This window comes from Gymnogyps californianus, chromosome 2 (genome assembly GCF_018139145.2).
Source record: "Gymnogyps californianus isolate 813 chromosome 2, ASM1813914v2, whole genome shotgun sequence".
NCBI lineage: Eukaryota > Metazoa > Chordata > Aves > Accipitriformes > Cathartidae > Gymnogyps > Gymnogyps californianus.
The window spans coordinates 118,688,132-118,709,669 of record NC_059472.1 but is presented as its reverse complement, the minus strand read 5'-3'; the positions used below and the strand labels follow the sequence as shown (position 1 = coordinate 118,709,669).

At 42.1% G+C, this 21,538-nt stretch overlaps 2 protein-coding genes across 4 annotated transcripts in view; one reads left to right on the top strand and one right to left on the bottom strand.

Annotated features, from left to right (window-relative positions):
* Positions 1 to 16,911, top strand: part of MYRIP (myosin VIIA and Rab interacting protein) — a 243,360-nt gene extending 226,449 nt beyond the window's left edge. For 2 of the 3 annotated variants that reach the window (XM_050892347.1, XM_050892346.1), the window contains 6 exons: positions 4,976 to 5,170; positions 10,351 to 10,512; positions 12,212 to 12,316; positions 12,412 to 12,472; positions 13,288 to 13,406; positions 14,091 to 16,911. In XM_050892347.1, the coding sequence (XP_050748304.1) occupies positions 4,976 to 5,170; positions 10,351 to 10,512; positions 12,212 to 12,316; positions 12,412 to 12,472; positions 13,288 to 13,406; positions 14,091 to 14,123 (675 nt within the window). In that variant the 3' untranslated portion in view covers positions 14,124 to 16,911. The remainder of the gene's footprint in view (positions 1 to 4,975; positions 5,171 to 10,350; positions 10,513 to 12,211; positions 12,317 to 12,411; positions 12,473 to 13,287; positions 13,407 to 14,090) is intronic. The other variant, XM_050892348.1, reaches the window with a different exon arrangement.
* Positions 16,912 to 18,657: 1,746 nt separating this feature from the next.
* On the bottom strand, positions 18,658 to 20,695 carry PRLH (prolactin releasing hormone). Its single transcript, XM_050892921.1, has 2 exons — positions 20,548 to 20,695; positions 18,658 to 18,836 (listed from the first exon to the last, which is right to left on the bottom strand). Exons 1-2 carry the CDS (start codon positions 20,693 to 20,695, stop codon positions 18,658 to 18,660), a joined length of 327 nt encoding a protein of 108 aa, XP_050748878.1.
* Between the last annotated feature and the right edge of the window lie 843 nt (positions 20,696 to 21,538).

Here is a 21,538-nt window from a genome sequence, read left to right as displayed (position 1 = left end):
GGTATTGATGTTAAGATCAAGGCAGGAAGTCTTAAATTTGCACAGAAGAGTAATCCCTTAATACCATAGTTTATCATAGTGTACGTGTCTTCCATCAAATATCAAGGCAAATTTTAGCTTTCTTTCCCAGTCTTTGTGGTAATGAGTGGTTAGGGTTCACTTTTAGGCCAAAGATCTTTTGAAGGTCAGGGTTGACGACTGCCATTGATAGTTGGGCATTGATGGCTCTGTTCCTCCCACACGGTGACTTGGCCAGTGTCCCAGATCTTGCTTGCCTGTGAAGGAGATGAACTTTTGGTGGGCTTTTCAGGGCCTTCTCAAAGCTGTACAATGAACTCCCACAGGGTGGGGAGATGAGGGAGGCAGGTTTGGGTTTTGGTTTTGTTTTTGTCAAGTTTGAATTCAGTCAAGTTACTCTGAAAAGATGAATCAACCAGTGGCAAAGCAAAACTCATCTTCTCCCCAGCCCCGCTCAACTCCGTAGAAAAAAATGAAGGATATCGACTGCGAAATGGGCACACGACTCGGAGTGTGATAGAACGGCTGAGACTGGAGCTAAAAATGATTGCACTACACGTCATCAAGGATGTGGTCAATACTGCCAGGGCTGCTAATGATGAAAAGTTTTTCTTGCTCTACTATCAACTGTTGATGTCAACTGTTCTCTATTGAATTGCCAGTCACTGCCTCCCATGCCAGTTTAATAGAGCCTAATGCTGGCATAACATGATAGTAGCAAAAAAGAGAAAATGCTAATGGCTGAGTACAATGTGGAGAAAAAATCAGTGCACATGATAGAGAACTTAACTACTTTAAGAGCATTAAAAATAAAAGCAATAATGTTCATGCAAAGGAAACTTGATGTGGAAATGTCATAGGCTGCTGAGATGCATACAAGGACTTAATGCTCACCTACTCTCAGCATTTTGGACACACGTTTCTTCAGTTTTATCATCCTGCTTTCCTTCTGTTACTCATCATCCGTTGTGCAAGGATGCAAATACTGTTTTATAAAGCACCTACCAGTGTAGCATCCTGAATTAAAACAACAAAGGAAATAATGGCAGCATCAGCAGGGAAAGGAAAGAGAGACAGCAGAAGGGAAGGGAAATGGCTAACAGTCAGCAAGAGCCAGCTTAGACCACTGAAACATAATCTTCAGCAAAACAGGAGTCCTTTCCATCTGTCCAACCACACATAGAAATGACAGTGAAGAAGTTTTACAAGATGCTGTTTGTTATGTTCAATGCACACATATATGTATATGTGCTCGCATCACACACTTTTTTAGTATTTCATTGGTTTTAAAACTCTCCTATAAAGAACTCGAGGAAATTCAGCATCTCCTTTTGACTGTCTTTAACATATTTGAGAGTGTGGGCATTAATTATCATAAAAAGGATAAATGCATGTTTTCCTCATTCCATTAAACTTTTACTCTCAAATTCCGTAAAAAATGAGATTCTCATAACCAGTAGAAACATTCGAATTTGGATCAGCTGCATCGATTTAATTTGGGAGGGGTGGTGTTAATCCAGAAGTAGGGTAGCACAGTTGAAATCAGAATGCATCCCAGTGTTTCGAGAAGAATAGTTGCGCTTAGCTTTTCTGTGATAGATATTTGTAATAGAGATTGCTTTCTGCATCTATCACATCCATACTAGTTCTTTGACTTGCTTGACAAGACAGATGGGAGAGACTTCATCATGGCATGATAGCTGTCTCTTTGAATCACTTATAGGTGTTAACAATGACCTTTTCTGCAAGGGCAAGATAAATTAGACAGCCAAGAGGTCTCTATAGCAATTTGAAATGTCCACCTACCAGGATGATCTTGGTGTGCGTGTGTCTGTGAATTTTACGTGATTTTTATAGAACCTCGTAAATCCTAAGTTTGACGTGGGTGGTCAGGGAGGGGAGAGGGTTGTGAAGCACTGTAACTCCAGGACACTTCCCCCCCCCCCCCCTTATACATGTTAAATAATTATATCTAGAGTACCCCACTAGGTTTGCAAACTGGCCATTTTGGAACATGAGCTGTTTTAACAGCTTTTGGCAGTTGCTCAAAAAAGAGGTAAAAACATATGCAAAACCATTAATTGAGTATCCAGTTTTTCCAATTTGAGAACCCTTGAACTCCCCACATCTTGATTTTATGTCTCCCTCAGGCAGACATTAGTCTCTTCTTGCTTCTCTGTAAAATACAGCCCAGGGCAAAGCTGAGTTCTAAATATCCTTTAGCAGAAAACTTTCACAAAGTTTAGATTTAAATACATTGAAATATTGCTTGTGCTCTTAAGTTTTGGGAGATCTACTCTTCAGATATACTCCAAGGAAAATTACTTTTGCTTGCCATGTATTTCTTTATGGTGTTTAAACTCTAGTGCTGTATCCTTGTTATACTATAAAAGCAGATGTTTCACAAGCTTAAAGAAAAGCTTTAACGTTGTGACTCCTGTGTCTAGATACCTGCAGGCTAGGATCAAGATATGTTCAGTGATGCACACGCTTTAAGACCGTTCATCTAGCTGCCTTGTGCAACGTTTAATGGGAAACAAATCTTTGGTTTTAAAAGTCAAACAGCATCCGCCACTAAGAACTTACCTCAAAATTCTAGAAAAGCTAGAAATCACATTTCTGCACCAGAGGAGGTTTAGACTGGACATTAGGAAGCACTTCTTCACCGAGAGCTTAGTCAAACACTGGAACAGGCTTCCTAGAGAGGTGGTCGATGCCCCAAGCCTGTCAGTGTTTAAGAGGCATTTGGACAATGCCCTTAGTAACATCCTTTAAGTTTTGGTCAGCCCTGAATTGGTCAGGCAGTTGGACTAGATGATCGTTGTAGGTCCCTTCCAACTGAAATAGTCTATTCTGTTCTATTCCATTCCATTCTTTCTCGTTGAAGTTTTCTTCTCCTATCCATTACCTATTGAGAAGGTAGGGTATTTTACTCAAAATCATGATTTCATAAAGCTTCCTATCACAGAACACTTTACCAGGAAAACAAAAACCAGAGAACCTGTTTTGTAGTAATTGGTCTGTGATAAATGCCAATATGGATTCTCATGTTCTGGTATAAGAACACCTTTTTCTAATCAAGTTTAATCTTTTTGGAAATCCATCATTAACTACAAAGGATAATAAAAAAATTAAGAAATAATTAACACTAAAGTGAGGCTACAGTTCTTGAAATGGAGAACATACATCAGTGAAGATGATGAAGAAAATGCAGTGTCTGGCCTTTATCCTTTTTTGTTCACTACTCATAGAATAGAACAAGAATTAGGTACTTGTAAAAGCAAATAATAAAACAAAGTAAAATTGATTTCCTCTTCTGTCCTATGAAATTATTGATCTGTTTTTAACCTAATTGGCACTTGTGAAAATAAATGGAAAAAACAGTAGGCTATTTATGGGGTTCAAGTATTTGTTCTCAGTAAGAGAGTCCTAGCCTGCTTGTTCAGGGCTGTGTTGCCTGTCCTAACAAGCTAAAGATCTGAGTGCTGTAGCATACTGTATTTACTTTGTTCTCCTTCTCTTTAATCTCATATATTTAATTATTTCTTGTAATTTGGAGAAGTAACTGGTAAAGATGCCTTAATGTATTGATAGGCAACAATTGAGCACGCACCTCTAAAAAAGTAGTTTTTCAGTAAAAGTCTTATCTAACATAAAAATGAACAGCTGATTAAAGGAAAGAGATAGTAAAAGAGGTTTTCCAGTTAAACCCACTGGAGTTTGTGTGAAACAAAGGAATGTTATTTCTCCTATATCCTGCCTAGGAGGCCAGCCAACGTATTGATTAATACAATGTTTACATAACACAGAGACATTTTTGATCAGTTATACTTTTCTGTACTATAGAATTTACTATGTAGAATCCAAAGACTGTCCGTTTCCTCGGTTTTGATCCTCAGATATTTTGTTTGTGGGAAAATTTACAGATGGGTGGGCCCCTAATTCACATGCATAAGTATTTGCAGGTTTGAGGAATGAATTAAATTTAGGTCTAAACTTCCCACACTTTCTTTTAGGCAAAGCAACACTAAAGGTATTGCACATAAATTCAGTGACAGTATTTGTATTGGCTTCCACAAGCTTTGTCTCAATCTCCAAGCTGTATAGTTTGGATGTTGAGCTTGATGCTTGAAGGTGCATCAGGTGAAATTTTATTGCCGTCAGAGGAGTTGGCCTAAAGCCTAAAGCTCTGTGAGAATCATCAGAATCAGGATAGTTAAATACAAGTTACAAATCACAAATCAGGAACACTGATAAAAAGGCTTACAGTTGTTTAAAAAAAAAAACATGGATAAAACTGCATACTTTTCCTTGGTATTTGACATAATTTATTTCATAAATATTAAAAAAAAGGTAAATTGAAATTTTAAAAATGAGGATACAAGTGTTTACATGCTTATAGCTCAACCTTTGTTTTTTGGGGCTATCATATAATTCATAGCAAATATCTTTGTAAAATGCTGTCCTCGTAGGGCTGCTGAAGATTGCTCTCCCGTGTTTGCGGCTGCAATGCGATAGCTCCTGTGGATATGGAGACAGATGATTCCACATCTGTTTTCCAGTACCCAAAAAGGAAGACTGTGTTTTAAAGCCTGTTGAAAACACTATTGCAAAAATAGCCTTATCTAGCTCACTTGGATTTTAAGGCTGGGTATTTGTGTGCTCCTTTGGGATAATACTTGGACTATCCCTCCAGTAGAAATTGTGTTGTAGAAGAATTGCATGTGTATGTTATTTTGCATGCTGTAGCAGTGTGCATATGTGAAAAAGGGAGGGAGAAAAAGAGAAGCAGATTCCAATTTCATTACACAGTTCTTGTGTCTGTTCACAGCAGTTAGCCAGGTATATTGTTTTAGCACGGCGAAAGCTGCAGCTATTAGCAAGGTGATTTTACATATTACCCCTCTGTGCTAATTTAATGCTGTTGTTTTCTCTGTCTGCTCTTGTAACAAAACAGAAGTACTCTGCTGTCTCTCTCTGCAACATATCTACAGAAGTCCTGAAAGTCATCAATGCCACTGAAGAACTGATAGCAGAATCCACTGATCCCTGCGATTTCCCAGCTGACGTTCAGGACAGAGGAAGAGGGACCTTCCCACTGGGGACGGACCCCGTCAGACTTGATGAGCAGCTCACCACACTGGAAGAAAATGTAAGAACATGAATCAGTATGTGAAAGTGTCACATGCATGAGTGAGTGTACCTATGTATGTGTGCCAACTGGAAAGCGAAAGCACGTAAGCAGCATCAGTGGATGTTCAGAATTAATTTTGAGTTATACACAAATAGAACAAAAAATCCTATTTCAAAGGGGTGCTCAGCTGTGTTGTTGGGGAGAGGGAGAGTTGGATGTTTTGGGGTTTACAACTAATTTTAGAATATCTATCTCAAAAGTTAACTTAAGCCCTCCGAACCTCTGTGGCCGTGCAGCTGCACCGTGCCTGGCTGAAACCACATGTCTCCAAGTCCCAGCACAGCCTCATTACTGTAAGGACAGGTAGGGAAAGCATGTCCCCAGTCACCCAGAGAAGAAGTGGAGGAGCTCTTCCTCCACCCACGCATCCCCAGCATACTGCACTGAACACCCAGAGAGCCAGAACTGCCTGCTGCACTGTTAAAAAGAGCAGGTTGGAGAAGCCAAATTAAACAAACATTTGTTTGGCCACGTCCAAATCATCCGTCCTTTTTCATGAGTACCTGTCATCTGCAGGAAAAAGTGCAATGCCGAATCATAGAGGGAAGTCACGACTCATTGGAAATTTTTATGCATCCACTTAATGGAGTTGGTACACTTGTAACTTCGATTTTCTCTTCTTTCCACATTTAACTGATTACACTTCAGTGATTTTTCCCTTCATTAGGAGCTCTTAAAGATCTCATAGGAATCTGGGCTGTCCCATTATAACATCCTGATCAATTCAAGAAAATAGATCCTGGTTTTCTTTAGCCCCTGAAAATTTTCAGACAGAATCTCTTCTTGGGGGATAAAATCAGTTTCCTCCACAGAAACGCACTTCCACAACAGCCCCAGGCTAAGGACTGAGTGGGAGATAATCCATGGCAATAACAGCCAGTCCTGGCACTGGGTCTGTCCTACTCCAGAGCCCTCCCACCAGTCCCACAACTCCCCAGTCCCTCTCACCACACCTTTTCTGAGCTCAAATCTCCCAGGCCTGCTTCGGTTCGGAGGTTCCCGAACTAGGTCCTACCCCTCCTAACCTCGTCTGCTCCAAAACCTTTTCCATCTCAGACCTTTCCCGCTGCCCACACCAACAGCATGTCCTCCAACCCACCCCAGAGCACCTTCACTCCTCCCCAACCAGCTCCCGATCTCCAAACCTCTCCTTCCTACCTCTGCTCAGCCTTCCCAGGCATCCCACTGTGCCAGCTGAGGTGCTCCTGCTCCTCCTTGTTCCCATACACTGTCCTGGTTGCTGGCATCTCCTGCCCTCCATCATGGGGCACCACAGCCACCTGAACCTGCCCCACCACGGGGCCTTCCACACGGCAGCCGTGCTCCTGGCTCCTCTCTGGGAGGGGAATTCAAAACAAACAAGCAAGATAGGCTTGGGAGTCCTCCCCAGTGGGGCTGGGAGAGCAGGAGAGGAGAATGTGTCCAGGAGACGCTGGACATGGCAGCTCAGATATGGCCCTCTGCAGAGTGGTAAAGGCTTCCCATAGCAGTTGCTGCTCTAGTGCCTGGAGAAGGGTATAACTTGAGCTTGTGGTGAGCAAAGTGCTTCCTCATGCCACCTACCGTGATACCCGTTTCATTCTTACATGACAGATGCACCCCCACAACAACTTCTAGTTGAGTTTGGTTAATTTTTTTCAGAGTAATAGAAGTAGATAAGTAGATGGAGATTTTCTCCCCCGTGAAATACTAAAGCATCCTAGCTCCAAACACCACAGAATGCATCTGGCAGGAGAGTGAATACAGAACAAAAATCCAACTCCAGGCTGGACCACATCTTTAGAAAAATTCCGCAGGAGGACAGAGCAATTTGGGGAGAGTTGCTTCCACATTTTTTCTGTGGAGAGCTGCATTGTAAACTATCTGAGGTGCATTTTTTTTCCCCAGTTACACTCCAACAATCCCTCCTGTCCTTGTGGAGCTTTGGCATCTCTGGTGCCATGGCCTCTAGTCATTCATTCGGGCCAAGCATTTCTCACTGAGCAGAGACTGGGCACTGAGGCAGAGCATTTGTTGCTGTGGTGTTGCCCTCCTTGCAGCATATCTCTGGTTTAGCTTCTCTTAGTTCCCTGCATAATTCATAAGGTATCCAGCTCAGCCTTCCTGTGTCCCCACACTACATCTTTCTCTGCCCCGCACAGGATATGAAGTAGATGGCAAAACTTCATGGTTTCAAGATTTTACCACCACACTCCGTAGTAGAGTTAAAGAGCCTTTAGAAATCCAGGAATTCATAACTTTTCTCAGTGCAGCTGGGGGCATATCTGCGTGCAGCATATCCTCTTTGCGGCAAATTTTGGAAGAGGATCTGGGTGTATATAGACACTTTGTTCATTTTTGCTCTCTCTAGCATTTCAGGGACTGTGCATGCATCAGTGTGGAGAATGTAGGGCCACCTGTACCAGCACAAGGTCAGATGGGTTTTCGTGGAAGCTGTACATACCTAAATGATGTAGAATAAGTCTCCACAATCTGAATGTGAATGTATGCATAAGGGCATAATTTAGTGGAGACCTGCAAGTACACCATTGCTGTTTGGAAGCACAACAATTGTGCAGGTAAAGAGAATATTCTTTAGAAAAATCTTTCAATTAGATCTAGCTGGAAAATGTTCAATAAAATTAAAATTGAACAAACGTAGGGGCTGATTGAGGGTCCTGGGTTAGGCTGGAACAGAGTTAATTTTCTTCCTAGTAGCTGGTATAGTGCTGTGGTTTGCATTTAGGATGAGAATAACGTTGATAACACACTGATGTTTTAGTTGTTGCTAAGCAGTGTTTACAGTAAGTCAAGGACTTTTCAGCTTCTCACACCACCCCACCACCGAGTAGGCTGGGGGGTACAAGAAGCTGGGAGGAGATGCAGCCAGGACAGCTGACCCAAACTGGCCAAAGGGATATTCCATACCATATGACATCATGCCCAGTATATAAACTGAGGGGAAAGCTGGCTGGGGGCCGCTGCTCGGGAACTGACTGGGCATCAGTCGGTGGGTGGTGAGCAATTGCATTGTGCATCACTTGTTTTGTATATTCTTATTCTTATTCTTATTATTATTATTATTATTTTCCCTTCCTTTTCTGTCCTATTAAACTGTCTTCATCTCAACCCATGAATTTTACTTTTTTTTTCCAATTCTCTCCCCCATCCCACTGGAGAGGGGGACATAGAGCGAGTGGCTGTGTGGTGTTTAGCTGCCTGCTGGGTTAAACCACGACACTGAGTTACAAAAACATGATGACTTTCCCTTCCCACATTTTTCTATCAGTCCTATTTTCTTTAGGTTATTTTTTTTCCCCTCTTGAAAAGTACAACTTATTGTGCAGAGAATTTTGGCACAGCATTTACATGCATCTTTTCTTTAACTTTCTAAAGATGTTTCTGTTCATAACGTACCTTTTTCTTCTTTCTCTGCGCTTTTAGACATGATAGGGAAATTTAAAAATCACCTTGTAATCTGAAATGGCTGTGGTATGTCACACCACAAAGATGTATCATTTAAATGAATGGAAAGAATAATTAAAACCCACAAAAGCAGGAGCATTTCTATTTAAATCAGCATGTTAACTTTATGGCCCACCTGTGTCTCCAAGTACTTCAGCAAAGTTGTTAAATCAGATCACTTATTTGTTCTAGGTACATTTTTCAAAGATTTCATGCCTGCGGTTAGACTGCGATCTTACAAGATGCAGTTCATACAAGATGTAGTGAATTTGTTTCTTGGCAAAGTCACATACGTGAAAAAAATGTATCTACATTTATGCCTTGAAATAACTGATACAAAGGAAAAAAAAAACTATTGCAAGCAATTAAGAAACAATAATAAAATAAAAAATAATAAAGAGTAAACACTTACTTAAATCTTAATCTAGTCATTCTCCATCACTTTTGCTCCATGAAGTCACATCATGGCCAGAAATTCTTTGAATACCTGTTATGTCAAAGGACTGCATGATCTAGGAATTGTGGGCAGATATAACGAGTTGAGTGGAAAACATGTATGAAGTGACGGTATCTGCTCAAGGATCTGGTTCAGATCCTGTTTGCTTGCCCCTTGAACCATGAAGTCAGCCACAGAACATGTTTAATTCATGCTAGTTTTGTAGCACCACAGTCTTTACTGCTATTAGAGTGAATGAGGCTGCCAGTGGGGAAGATCAGAATATGTATTTCATTTCCACTGTTCTGTTACCAGCTTCATGGAAACAGTCTCTTGGATATCTAGTAAATAGGCAGAAGGTACAGTATTTTCACATGGGTCTGCACAATTTTAAGCACAGATGTCAAAAGCTAATGCTTGAAAATTACCCTTTTCTATAAACCAGAGACTTCCATCCAGCCGTGTACCTCAGATTTCTTTGTGAAATAAAAGAAACACATAAAACACAGTGTATCATGAATTATTGCTCCAAGGAGCTGAATGGGAAACGAAACCTTTACCTGCAGTTGTCCAAGGTATCGTCAGTGGGTCAAAATATTAAAAGTTGTTTGTTTTTAGGGAAGATCTCTAAATGATAAAGTCTGCTATTCTCTCTTATGTGGCCCAGATAAGTCTATTGACCCTCCACAGATTCACTCCAAAGTGTCAGGAGGCAGGAAGGTTTTGGCTGCTGTGTATTTGGGTGAGAGTAGGATGGGATGGAAAACTGTGTTGTACACATAAGCACAGTTACTCTATAGGAAGTTAATAACCATATGCTGCTGAACAGTTATTCTTACAGAGTTTTGATTGCCAGAAGGCATTAGGCGTGTTTCAATAAACACAGCTTTATGTGAGGTGTGATCTGTTGACTTGCCCTTGTAGACTTAGGGTTTTTGTTATGCAGTTGAATATCAAAACTAAAAAGGCAAACTTTTCAGCTTTTTCTTTTTTTGCTGGTGAATCTGGAACAAACCTGTTTTGGAATACCATTGTAGCACCTATGAAATCTGGAGTGCAGCCACCTCATGCCTCCCTTTTCTTTGTGGATGTATGTTTTCAGATTATTCCCCCATGAGTTTCCTCTGCCAGGTAAGTCTCCCTGTAGTGGGTTAGCAAGGAGGAAAGCTCAAAGGTATCGTGGAAGATGCAGTCTGCTCAAACCTCCGTGCCCACAAAACAGAAATCACTGACACCTCTGCCTGCCTTGGCCCTGCAGGTGTACCTGACAGCCAGCACGGTGTACGGGCTGGAGGGGCAGCTGACCAACCTGGAAGACGCCGCACGCAAGATCAACAGTGTTACTGCAGAATCTGAGCTGGCCGATCTGGAGGATCAGGTGGCCACAGCAGCCGCCCAGGTTCATCACGCGGAGCTTCAGGTGAGGACAGCAGCTCCTCCCTATCTGCAGGTTTCACACTGCCTTGCCTAGCACTTACCTGTTGTCCACACACACTTACTTTTGATATTCTTTTGTACCGCAGTGGACTGATGATCCAAGGATGCTGACTGCATCACAGGAGCTGAGCAAAGCGTAACTGAGATGCGTAACTCAGCCCAGCCAGATGCACTGTATTTGTTTGTTTCTTCCCCCAGCTTGTTTTTGGACATGGGAGTGCAACAGCCTGTTACTACCATACTAATACTGAACCTGCTTCTTGCTGCCAGGCAGCTCACGTGGTGCACTCTGTGTCACACACGTGGCTGTGGTCACACTGTAAATACAGTCTTAGGCAGTTTATCTAATCAGCAGATTGTAAAGCACTTCTCAAAAGAAGCCAGTGTCTGTACCATTCTACCAAAAAGGGCCAACAGCAGCCAGCTGCTGAGCCAAGCACTTGCAAGCCTGCCTTGGGGTTTAGCCGCTAAACAGCACACATCCCAGCCAAAAGGCAATTGCTCTTGTGGGCTGCGATCTAGCATCTCTCTAGCGGGCTCCAGAAAGTCTGGGGCTCAGAAGAACACATCGTGATCTGGTGCTAAAAGCTGAACAACGTAATGCTGCCAGATCTCAAGGGGCTAACACTGCTAAGAACTCACCGCCAGTGATTTCACTGACCAGTCTGTACCAAGCAAGGCACTCTGACCTCAGGCTTTAATGGGAAGTACCTGGTTATTTTACTCAGCAGGAGCATGCTCAATTTAGGACTGAGCAAAGATCTAAGAGTCTGACATCCCTCTGATATCAGAAGTGCATTGCTGTGCTAGATGGCAAACTGGCAGTGACGTTCTGTTGGCTTCAGTCATCCTTTTACGGTAAATATGTTAATGGGAGTGAGAGGTGAGGAGGAGAGAGGCCTAAGCTATGCAAGGAGGATGACAGAGGCCAACAAAAGGTCTTCTGCAGAGTGAACAGCTTCAGGTGTCATCGTGAATCAGGAGTGGGTTATATGTCTGACTTCTCTGACACTTCTTTCCCTTTTGGCAACATTTGTTTCCGCTAGTCTCAGCATAAGCCTACTTTCCCCCCAGATGTTTGCTTTCTTGGACTTTTGTTTTTCCTAGCAATTTGTTTTCCATTGAGTGTTTTTGTATAGTGTGTACCTGCATTTATGCATGTTTGTGATTAACGTACATATACACTTAAATTATAAATATTTACGATGAAATGTTTAGATTTTGTGATGGAGCATGTACTTTGCGTGTGCATGAAATTAATTTTTAATTAGGAAATGTGTCCCACAGTCATTCTTTGAATGTAGCCTTTGAAATACACAGCTTGAATGAACTTGGGTTTATGCAGCTAAAGGTAATTGGGAGATGGCAGACGCAGGTTTTCTCTCCTCCTTTCTTTTTTTCCTCACAAGGAGTAAAGTGCCTCTTCCTTGGAGTCACAAGGTAGGTTAGATTGTTCTTTTACTCCATCTTTACTAACAAATTAAGCCGCTTTTAACATCAGGACTAAAGAATACAGGAAAGTGTCAGAATTGCTGAAGAAGTTAGCCATCTGTTTGTATTTTTTGATTAAAGAGGATTTGACTGCGGGAGGGATATATTTTAGTAGTGGCATCCACAGTAATTTTAAAACTTCTTTTTCCCCCTCCCCATCTGTCTGTCTCTCTCTTTTATTTTCTTTGAAGATTTCAGATATTGAGAGCAGAATATCAGCTCTCACTGTTGCAGGCTTGAACGTGGCTCCATGTGTTCGCCTGACAAGGAAACGGGATCAAAAGCAAACAAACCAGGTGCCAGAACATTATGTAGTATTCAAAAATACATGGGGGAAATCTTGCCTCTTTTTCTGTAATGGAGTTGAGTAATGCACATGTGTTGTTTACAGATGCATACAATAGACACATCAAGACAGCAGAGGAGAAAACTTCCAGCTCCACCAATAAAAGGTGCACTTAACTTGTTACATACATTATAGAGAGAAAGTCTCTGTTTATAAGGTTCAATATAATGTACAGTTCAGCAAAGCAGGGGAAAGATTAAGTTACCAAATGAACAGAGAAAGCCTAAATATGTCCACTCTCCTCATTTCCCATTGTACTTGCATTACATAAAATAGCCATTTGTCACATTAAAAAGCATCACCACTTTCTCTTCAGTGGAAGTTGTGACAGTGGCAAATTAACAGGAGCAGAAGCAGAAGGCTGGGCAAAGCAAATGAGGAATGCTGAATACTTGCCCTGCAACAGGGATGCCGCTGCTCCAGCGTGCCTGGCATTAGTTTGTGAGGCCCAAGCAGTCGCAGTGTTTAATTGCCAAAAGCCAGTTGCCACCTTCCACGACCCACTGTTGCTTTCTTAAAGCCTGTGTGTGCTGATTTCAGTCCATATGATGTGGCTTGGCAGTGTTCCTGGTATGTTAGGGTATGGCTGTGAATTGGCTTTGTAAAATAAAGTGCTTTTTTCTTTCATGTTTTCTCTTTTTTTTTTAACCCTGCAGTGCATTATCTCTGACAATTCTAGGGCCTGCTTCACCCTGCATTACTCTTGTTTTACTCTTGTGTAATTCCACTGATTGACATGGCCTCAAACTTTAATAAATTTGGAGTATCACAGCCTGCTGTTTTTCATTTAAATTAAATCCAGCTTTCCTCATATGTCTTAGGAGAAGTTTTATCTCTCTAGAAGCTGTGACTCTTCAGGAGTATTATTACATCTGCTTCAATCTGTTATGTGAAAAATCTCCCTTTTTGTATTTTTCCCAGGTGAAAAAATAGATGGTTCTCCAGTTACCACTGTCCGAACGTTTAACAGAAACTTCATGCTTCAAGGATCTCTAACACAAAGAACTAAAGAGAGGAAAAGCACTGCCAAGGACTTAATGGTAAACTCATAACAAATGTTTCTAAAACTGCTGTTAAAAGCAGTAAATAGAGAGATAGCAGTATCTGTGTAGGCAGCTGTATTTCAGCATCTTCACAAAACTTCTCTTAATAGTTTGAGGAAAAAGAATAGAGACTGCTGAGACAGCTCTGAACAAATACGACCAGTGTCCTGGAAGATGTCTGACTATATGTCATAGTATAGCAGCTCCTGAATGTCAGCCTGTGTGAATGTACCCTGGCTGCCAGGTCTCCAGGAACGTGCTACCCTTACTTTAAAATAAATACATAAATTAGCGGTCCCCTGCAATTCAGACTTCTGAACCAGACCCTCACAGAACCAGCTGCACACTGTAACTCAGCAGGTGAGAGTCACCTTGAATCTCACTAATTTTTGAGAAATGTTCAAAGGTTACCTAAGTGGAATTTAAGGGGTAGATAGGCCACGCATTGGCTCTGCAGGGTTTGAACAAATAGGTTTCACTGGACAGCTGTCAATCATTTCTTCTACAACAGCCCTAGAGGGATAAGGAAAAAAGCTGACTGTCCCAAAGCAGTCTGCCACTAGATATGTGGAAAATAGGTGAGGAGGTGAGAAGGGGAAGGACCTGGCTCCACAGAAGCTTCAGCAAGCTTGTTTTGTGTTTCACTCATGTTTTTTTCTTTCCTGTCCCTCTCTGTTCTAGGAACCTGCTATAGGATCTGCTGTGATGTACTAAACTTACACTTCCCTACTGCCAATAACACACTGCCTAAGGCTGTACACTAGAGTGCCTTTACTTAACAGCCATTGTGTATGTCCAGCTGAAAATGGACCCTCAAGAACCCACAATGCCTCAGTTATAGGGCTTCGTTTGGATACCTCACTGAGAAAGCTGTCCAAGTCTTCAGCATTGTGGTCTGCTAAAGGAAACTCTGCCTTAAAGTTCTCATGAGACTCTAGAAAGGATGCTGAGTTTCAAAAGCAAGGCTCCACATTTTAAGATGCACTTTTTCTCCCTATTGATTGTACTAAAGAATGTCATCTTTAAACTGCAGTATGTTTTTGTACACTCAGTCAATCATAATTATAGGCCAATATTTCGTACAAAAAGAAAGAACAAAGCAGACCTGTGATCCATATTTGCTGGCCCCTTACTGTTCACGTAGGCATCCGTCTTGTCGAGCAATAAGAACAACTCTGTGCAGTGTATGCTGCTTTTCAGCTGCGTGGTGGGAGTGGAGAATCAGTGTACCTAGCTCTGCTCCCAGGGAGTCAGTGGAAGTTTTGACAGGGTTTGTAGGAGGAGATGCGATGTGCAAAGACTTCTCTGTTCACTGGGGGTACATTTGGCAGAGTTAATGTTCTAGCTCCAGAGCTAAGTGTTTTGCTCTTGGCGGCAGGGGGAACATGGATGTCATGTTGAACCGTGAATTGGTGGCAGCACATGTGGACCAGATGTCTGTTGAGTTACAATCCTGGCGTCTGGAAACATCTGAACACTGTTGTGAAACCAACACCTTTGTATGTCTCATTCTTCTTGGTAGCATTGTCCGCTTGGTGGTGTCCAACCACGCTGTAGTTCAGAATAAATTCTGACCAAATCTTTAAGATTGCAAAAAGAAAGTAAAAGCATTGTGGATGAGATCTCTGCTGACTAGCTGGTGGTCGTAGGGTGGCTGCAGCCTGTAAGAGATTCCCTTCTGCCATTTCCTGGCTTTTCTGAGGAGGGGGCAAATGTAGCCCAGAATTCTCTTCCTTTACTAGTCTGTAGCCAATGTAGCTGCGGCCTGTCGCTGGGGCCATGTGCACCCCACTAACCATTGCACCACTCTGAATTGGATTGTGAATAGTAAGATTTCTTCTTTCATTTCTTGAGACCTTTGAGCCAAACTGGAAGGCCCTTGAGCAGATGCCCAAGAGGGAAGATGCTGGTTACAGGGTGTCCCTCACCCTTTTTGTGGAGGACCTTGCCAATTTGTGGTACTTCTTGCTCTGAAGAATACAAAGGAGGTAGGTAGAGGAGGTGATAAGCCAGTGAATCCCTTATCTTCCACACAAAGTGCAGAGCAGGTACCCAAATGCAAACTGGGTTGATGTGAAACATGCTATGAAGGAGGGCATGGGCTGGCAAGTTCCCCCTCAGCATTAAGGAGTGGTGAGCTCTCCCAAGAGCAGTGGGTACCAGGGAAGCAGGAGAGCTGCTCCTGTCCCCGGGCATCCAGCGAACACCCACTAGGAGAGTGCCACACGTTACCTGCCATGCGGCAGGAAAGCAGTCCCCTGGGACACCAGGCCATAAAGTGTCTATGGTTGGGCAAATATGAGCAAAACTGGGCAAATTTCCTGGCTAGGCTGGATTTAGGGGGGCAGGTGGGGAAGGTGAGGAATGGCTGGATGGGACGGTTGGAAAAACAGTGCCAGTTGCAAATCTGCCACCCACATTTGACATCTAGCTTGTCAGTACTCTGATGTCCAGCTGCATGTAAGGAGCCCTCGGAAAAAATACAACCATCTCCCCACGTAGAATACATAAGCGTCACTCCATCCCTTCAAGGAATTTCCATCTGCCCAAGATCTGACCCAATGTGTTCATTCTGGGTGAAATTATGCTTTCTTTTACTCTCACACAATTCTAGTTCTCTGAAATTGGTTTGCACAGATGTGAGGGCAGAATTTGGCCCACTCTGTTTAATATATAAATATATATATAAAACAACTAGATTTTATTTATATATGCAGTCCAGTAAAGGACATTAAACAGAGTAGGATGCCTAGTAATTTTTTTGTCATCCAGTCTCCTCCTCCTTCCTTGACTGTTCTCGTGTATGTATACAATACATTCCCAGGTTCTGGTTTATGCAGGTATGCGTGTTATGAAATGTCATTAATGGTGGTTGGTCTACATATTCGTCTAATAAATAATAACTAATATTGTGTATGTAATATCAATACAGAAATGACTAATTTTAATAGAATAACTCTTTGGCTTTTGTTCTGTTAGTGTGATTTAAACAAGCCAACAAAGTTTGGAATAGGTTGTTTTCCTTAAGAGGCATGAAAAGCAACTATTATCGTGTTACAATGTTAAAATATTCAGTCTTCTTTGACAAAAAAATGTGTACTGTGTAGGCATTGCAAAAAAAAAAAAGAAAAAAATTAAAAAAAAATTCCCACCTGCTATAAGGCATTTGAATTTTTACAAATGTTTATTGTGCCAAATATGTGCAAAGATATAATTTACTGTTTTAAAAAAAATCATAAAAGCATATGTTATAGCACACAAAGAATTATTTTGTCATCAAGTGATTTCAATCTTTAGTGTTAATATTTATATTTAGATTAATTTTTATAAATGAAAATATTTTAATGGGTAAAATGAAGACTATATTATCTATTTGATTAAGTCTGAGTGAATATTAAGCTTGCCTTGTTGTTGTTATCTGCATACTCACCAAGAATTATTGTCAAGAGAAATTATAAAAGAGTAAAAGCAATTTATGAAAAGAATGCCTTTTCAAGGACTTGATTCATAAAGAAAAACCAAAAGTTCTTCTCTGTTGTTTGGATTTATGTGCGCTTTGGCCAGGAAGCGTGCAGAACACGCTGCCGCACGCAGTGCTCAGGTACTGCCTGTCCACAAGTGACCCCGTTAAACCCAGGAGATGGGCAGCTCCGCAGAATTACCTTGGTTAGCTGAGGGGAGGAACACACGTTAACACACTCAGGTCAGATTTTTTCGGCTGCGGCTGGGGTGGGAGGAATCCTGTTAGGAACATTTGGTGGTTAGTCTTCTCCAGACTGTCGAGTCTGTTGGGCAAAATACCATCTCAAACAGAATTTCTGAGGCAGAATTTCTGTAACTCTCACCGGGGTTGCTACAAAATGACAAACTGAGCACGAACCCTGACGATAATCTTAGTCTAGCATTTCCAAAGTCCCATGCGATGAATGCTGATCAAAATATTTCTTTATCAGCGTATTTTCTCCATTGTGAGGGCGTTCATTTAAACTAGCATGTTTTAAGTAACACTTTGGGTCAGCAGATATGTTGTCTTATAAATAGTAGTAACTACCTTATAATAAAAATCTACTCCTTGCTGACAGACCATTTGCAAAGAGAAAAAAAGGGTTAAATTATCTGCAATGATTAAGTCAACCACTATTAAATTCTAGTAGTAATTCTAACAAAGCACAACTAGAAATGCAAGTTCATTCTAATTTGTCTTTTTCAGAATGATTCATGGCCTGGATTTAACCATCAGTCATTAGCTAAATTGTAAACTATTTTTTTTTTTATAAGCCATAGCTTAAACTACATTTGAGTATTATTGCCGGTAATAGTTATTAATCAAGATTAAACATATTGTAAATAACACTTCTTATTAATATAACAAAGTTAATTACCATGGCAAACATGAGTATTGAGCCACAACCCCAGGCTTATTGATGTGGTAGATGGTACATGGCTTGTGGTCCTCAAGGAGTGACTTTAGCTTGATCAGGTAATGTTCTTACAAACAACTACACTGTTTTAAAGGGAATTGGCTAGTTTAGGCCCTTACCCCTTTTGGATAATGGTGCACGATTACATGGCAGTAGGCACAAAACTACTCTGAAGAGTTTAATCAGCCAATTTTATTTTTTTTTTCTTCAGCAGGGAGAAAATACTTATCTTTGATAGGAGCTGCTTTTTGTTCATTAATATCTCTCTCCAGCAGTACAGGAAGAATCATGAAGGGCCAGTGGGCAGTTCAGGGCTACATTCCTACGAGTGGATGTTAACAATCTATATAAAAACTACACACAGCGCACCAGTATTTCATGTCATAATGCAGGTACATCAAAAATTAGTGAGAGCCTTTTTTCTTTCTTCCAACCATTGCTTTTTATTTTTACATATCAACAGCCACTGACTTTGAAATGTGACAGGAAGGTTTCATGATACACTTAACACTTCAGAGTTTAAATCCCAGCACAAAAGCTGTGTGGGTTTTGGATAAACCTAACGTTACAGTGAACAGCATCAGGACATTGGTGGGGATGTAAGATGAAGAAACATTTTTATAAGCTATGGTGGCACTCGGTGCTCATGTCCATGCATTGTCTTTTACCTGCACCCTGAACACGTTTCTTTTTGAAGGAACTTGCACAAGGAGCAGAAAGAAGAGCAGTGTGGGACTGCTAGGCAATAGCAGAACTGGAGGTCTGAGGTGCAGGGGAGCGCACAATTCAAAGAACAGAGGTTGGGTCACCACCGCGGGGAACAGGGATCACCAGTCATTGTCTTCTGTGTCCAACACTTTTTGCTCCCACAAAGCGTTCAAGATGAAATCCAGATGTCTGCTCACAGGCCTCAGGCTGCCACGGCTGCTTCTCAGCTGCCTCTTCCCAAACCGACCGATGGGGCGAACGCCACGGCCCACGTACCAAAAAGGATCGATCTCAGGACCTGGAATTCAAAGCAGTCAGTGAAGCGTCTACCACTGTACTTAAAGGCAGCATTTCCTGAACATCTTGAGGGTGTTAGATGGCTTATTTGTAGTCCAGGAAAAAAAACAAGGGGAAAGGCTGCAGCCAGACACATGACTTTCTGGTGCCTTTGAGGGTTGCTTTCCATGTGTAGAGGATTCAGATGCAAAATTAATTTTCATCCATCCGGGCTGCAGCCTGCAATTCTAACATAAGCCAAAGTACCCATCAAATTCAGGAGGGCACAGCATGTTTTAAAACTGATCTGAACCCTGGAAGAGGTTACAATGCAGCCTACATCCAGAAAGAGCATAGTAGCTCCCTGTACCGCCACTTTTAAACTGTCCTCTCTTAGCCGAAGTCCTGAAGGTCCTACTGTCCAGCCTCCTGTATGGAGTGTATCAGCTACGCTATCTCTACAGGCTAACAAATCCACTGAATTGCAGAGGGGGTTCCTATGTGAGAGGTAAACATAAAAAGCTAATTCTTGTTCACTGAGGAAGTTGTTTTCATGGATGACTTCTTTTCTTTTAAAGCATCTGAAGTACACTTACACTTGACTTATTTTTATAGTCTAGTCTAGTTTTAGAGCAGGTGTGGACAGGGGTATAGTTGTATTAAAAGACGAAGATATAGCAACAGGGAAAATCTACAAAGCGCTGGAGATGATGCCACCCCAAGGAAATGCCAAATCATTCCAAGGCCAGAGGACTGTCAGGAACAGGAATAAATATCAATTTAAGTGCATTATATATCATCCAAGTCATATGAAAGTCTCAGGCAAGGCAGCAGGATTTTCCCCTGTGCATTTTGGTGCTTGAACAGAGGAAATAAAAGATCGACTTTGGCTGTAAATTTCTCCATAAATACATCTTTTAAGTCTTTCCACACAGTGTTTAACACCCCTCCTGCCCACCAAAATCCAAGTAACTTTATTTTTTTCACCTGGGAACCTAAAACCTGAGGCTTCCAATATCTCTAGTCTTTAATGGGGAAGGTGTGCCACTGAGAGCCCACGCACCTTACTCCCCACATCTCCTCTCTCCCACTCCACATACAATTATCAGCCTTTGCTCCTTGGGGGAAGATGTGATTTCCTGATAAAAGATTTTCTCAAAAATCTTTTGGACTGTGTCTTAGCTTTTGCTTGGGATATATGGTATTGTCCCTCACCTGGCCAGCCTCAGTTCCTCACAGCATCTCTGAATGGAAACACTTCAACCACTTGTATTTTGACTTTCAGACAACTCGTGACTCCAGACAGAAATGAAGATGTCTGTAAAGCAAACTTAAGCTTCTGGCCCTTGCTTTCTTGTTACTCTATAGAAGTAGTTGTGAACTACCCCAGGTCTGCAGAACACAGCTGAAAATTTAATGCTTAAATATTTGATGCCTTACATTTTCTTCGTCAATCTTTTGTACATCAGTGTCTCCTCTGGTATTTATCAAAAATTACACTATTTCCCTTGGCTAATTAAGGGCTCTGAGAAGGACATTAGGTTCTGTATATGCACTTACAAGTCTAAATGGAAGCACAGGACCCCACACCACCATTTCGCCATAGAAACACCCACATGGATTTGCTGCTGAACTTTCCCTGACAGCCCGACCCTGATCCCTCGCTGCACCAGAGACCGCAGGGTCACCATATGGGAGTCCATGGCATTACATCAGGTGAGACTCATACTTACTTCTGTTGTCTATCTGATGTTTAAATGGCCTGCTCTGTCCTGAAGCAAAGCTGAGCGATATCAAGAGCACCAGCACGCAGACAGTGACCAGCTTTAAGTGCTTTGGTGACCACTGGGCACGTGGTGTCCACGAGATCGGATGCCACATGATGGAGCAGTGGCGGGAAGGCTGTAAGGAGAAAAGTGAACGTGGGGAACACATATGAGTTAAAGCTCTCAAGGTGAAGGAAGGTGTCAACTGTAATGGCGTGTTCCTATCCGTCAGAGCCATTTCATGACTCAGTTCCATGAAACACTGACGCTGGGGATGTCCTGGCTATTTCTGTTTGAAGGCAAAGGCTAGGCAGTGAGCCATCTACTGAGGTAAGTCTGCAACTGGAGGTTTTTTCTTACCATCAGTGAAAGCCCCTGTCATGGCTTCACAAGGCACTCAAGTCCTGGCCCTGAGCTCGCTGCTGACTTTCTGTGTGGCCCTCTATATGAGCATGCGCATTGGCCACCAAAGTGTGTTTTAGCCACTACCTCCATCGTCCTTTCCTCACTTGTAAAACGCGTCTAACATTTGCATTTTGCACACTCTTTTGACAACTAAATACATTTCAGTATGAAAGAGAATGCTCCTCCTGTGTCATCACTCCCTTTCACAGCCAGCATGCAAAACTGTGATTTCCAGTTATGGTTTCCACTGGTAGATGTCCCGATCCTGTAAATGCACCCAGATGCAAATGGATGAGAAATCCCCCCGAGAGAAGGGCTGTGCAGAACAGAAGGTGCTGAGTTGGGAAAATCGCATCCAGGAGGTGAAGGATCCCGGGCTCAGGTTACCACTGCACCCTGTCTCTGGCATTTTGTACCAGCTTCCTCGCAGCAGCTCTCCCAGCTGTCATGCTAAGACAGTCTGCCTTGTAACATGCAAGGTCGGCCTATATATTTGACAGCTTGGAGCCTCTGCCTACAGAAGTCAGCAGGAGCCCCGTTTGCTTAAGCATCA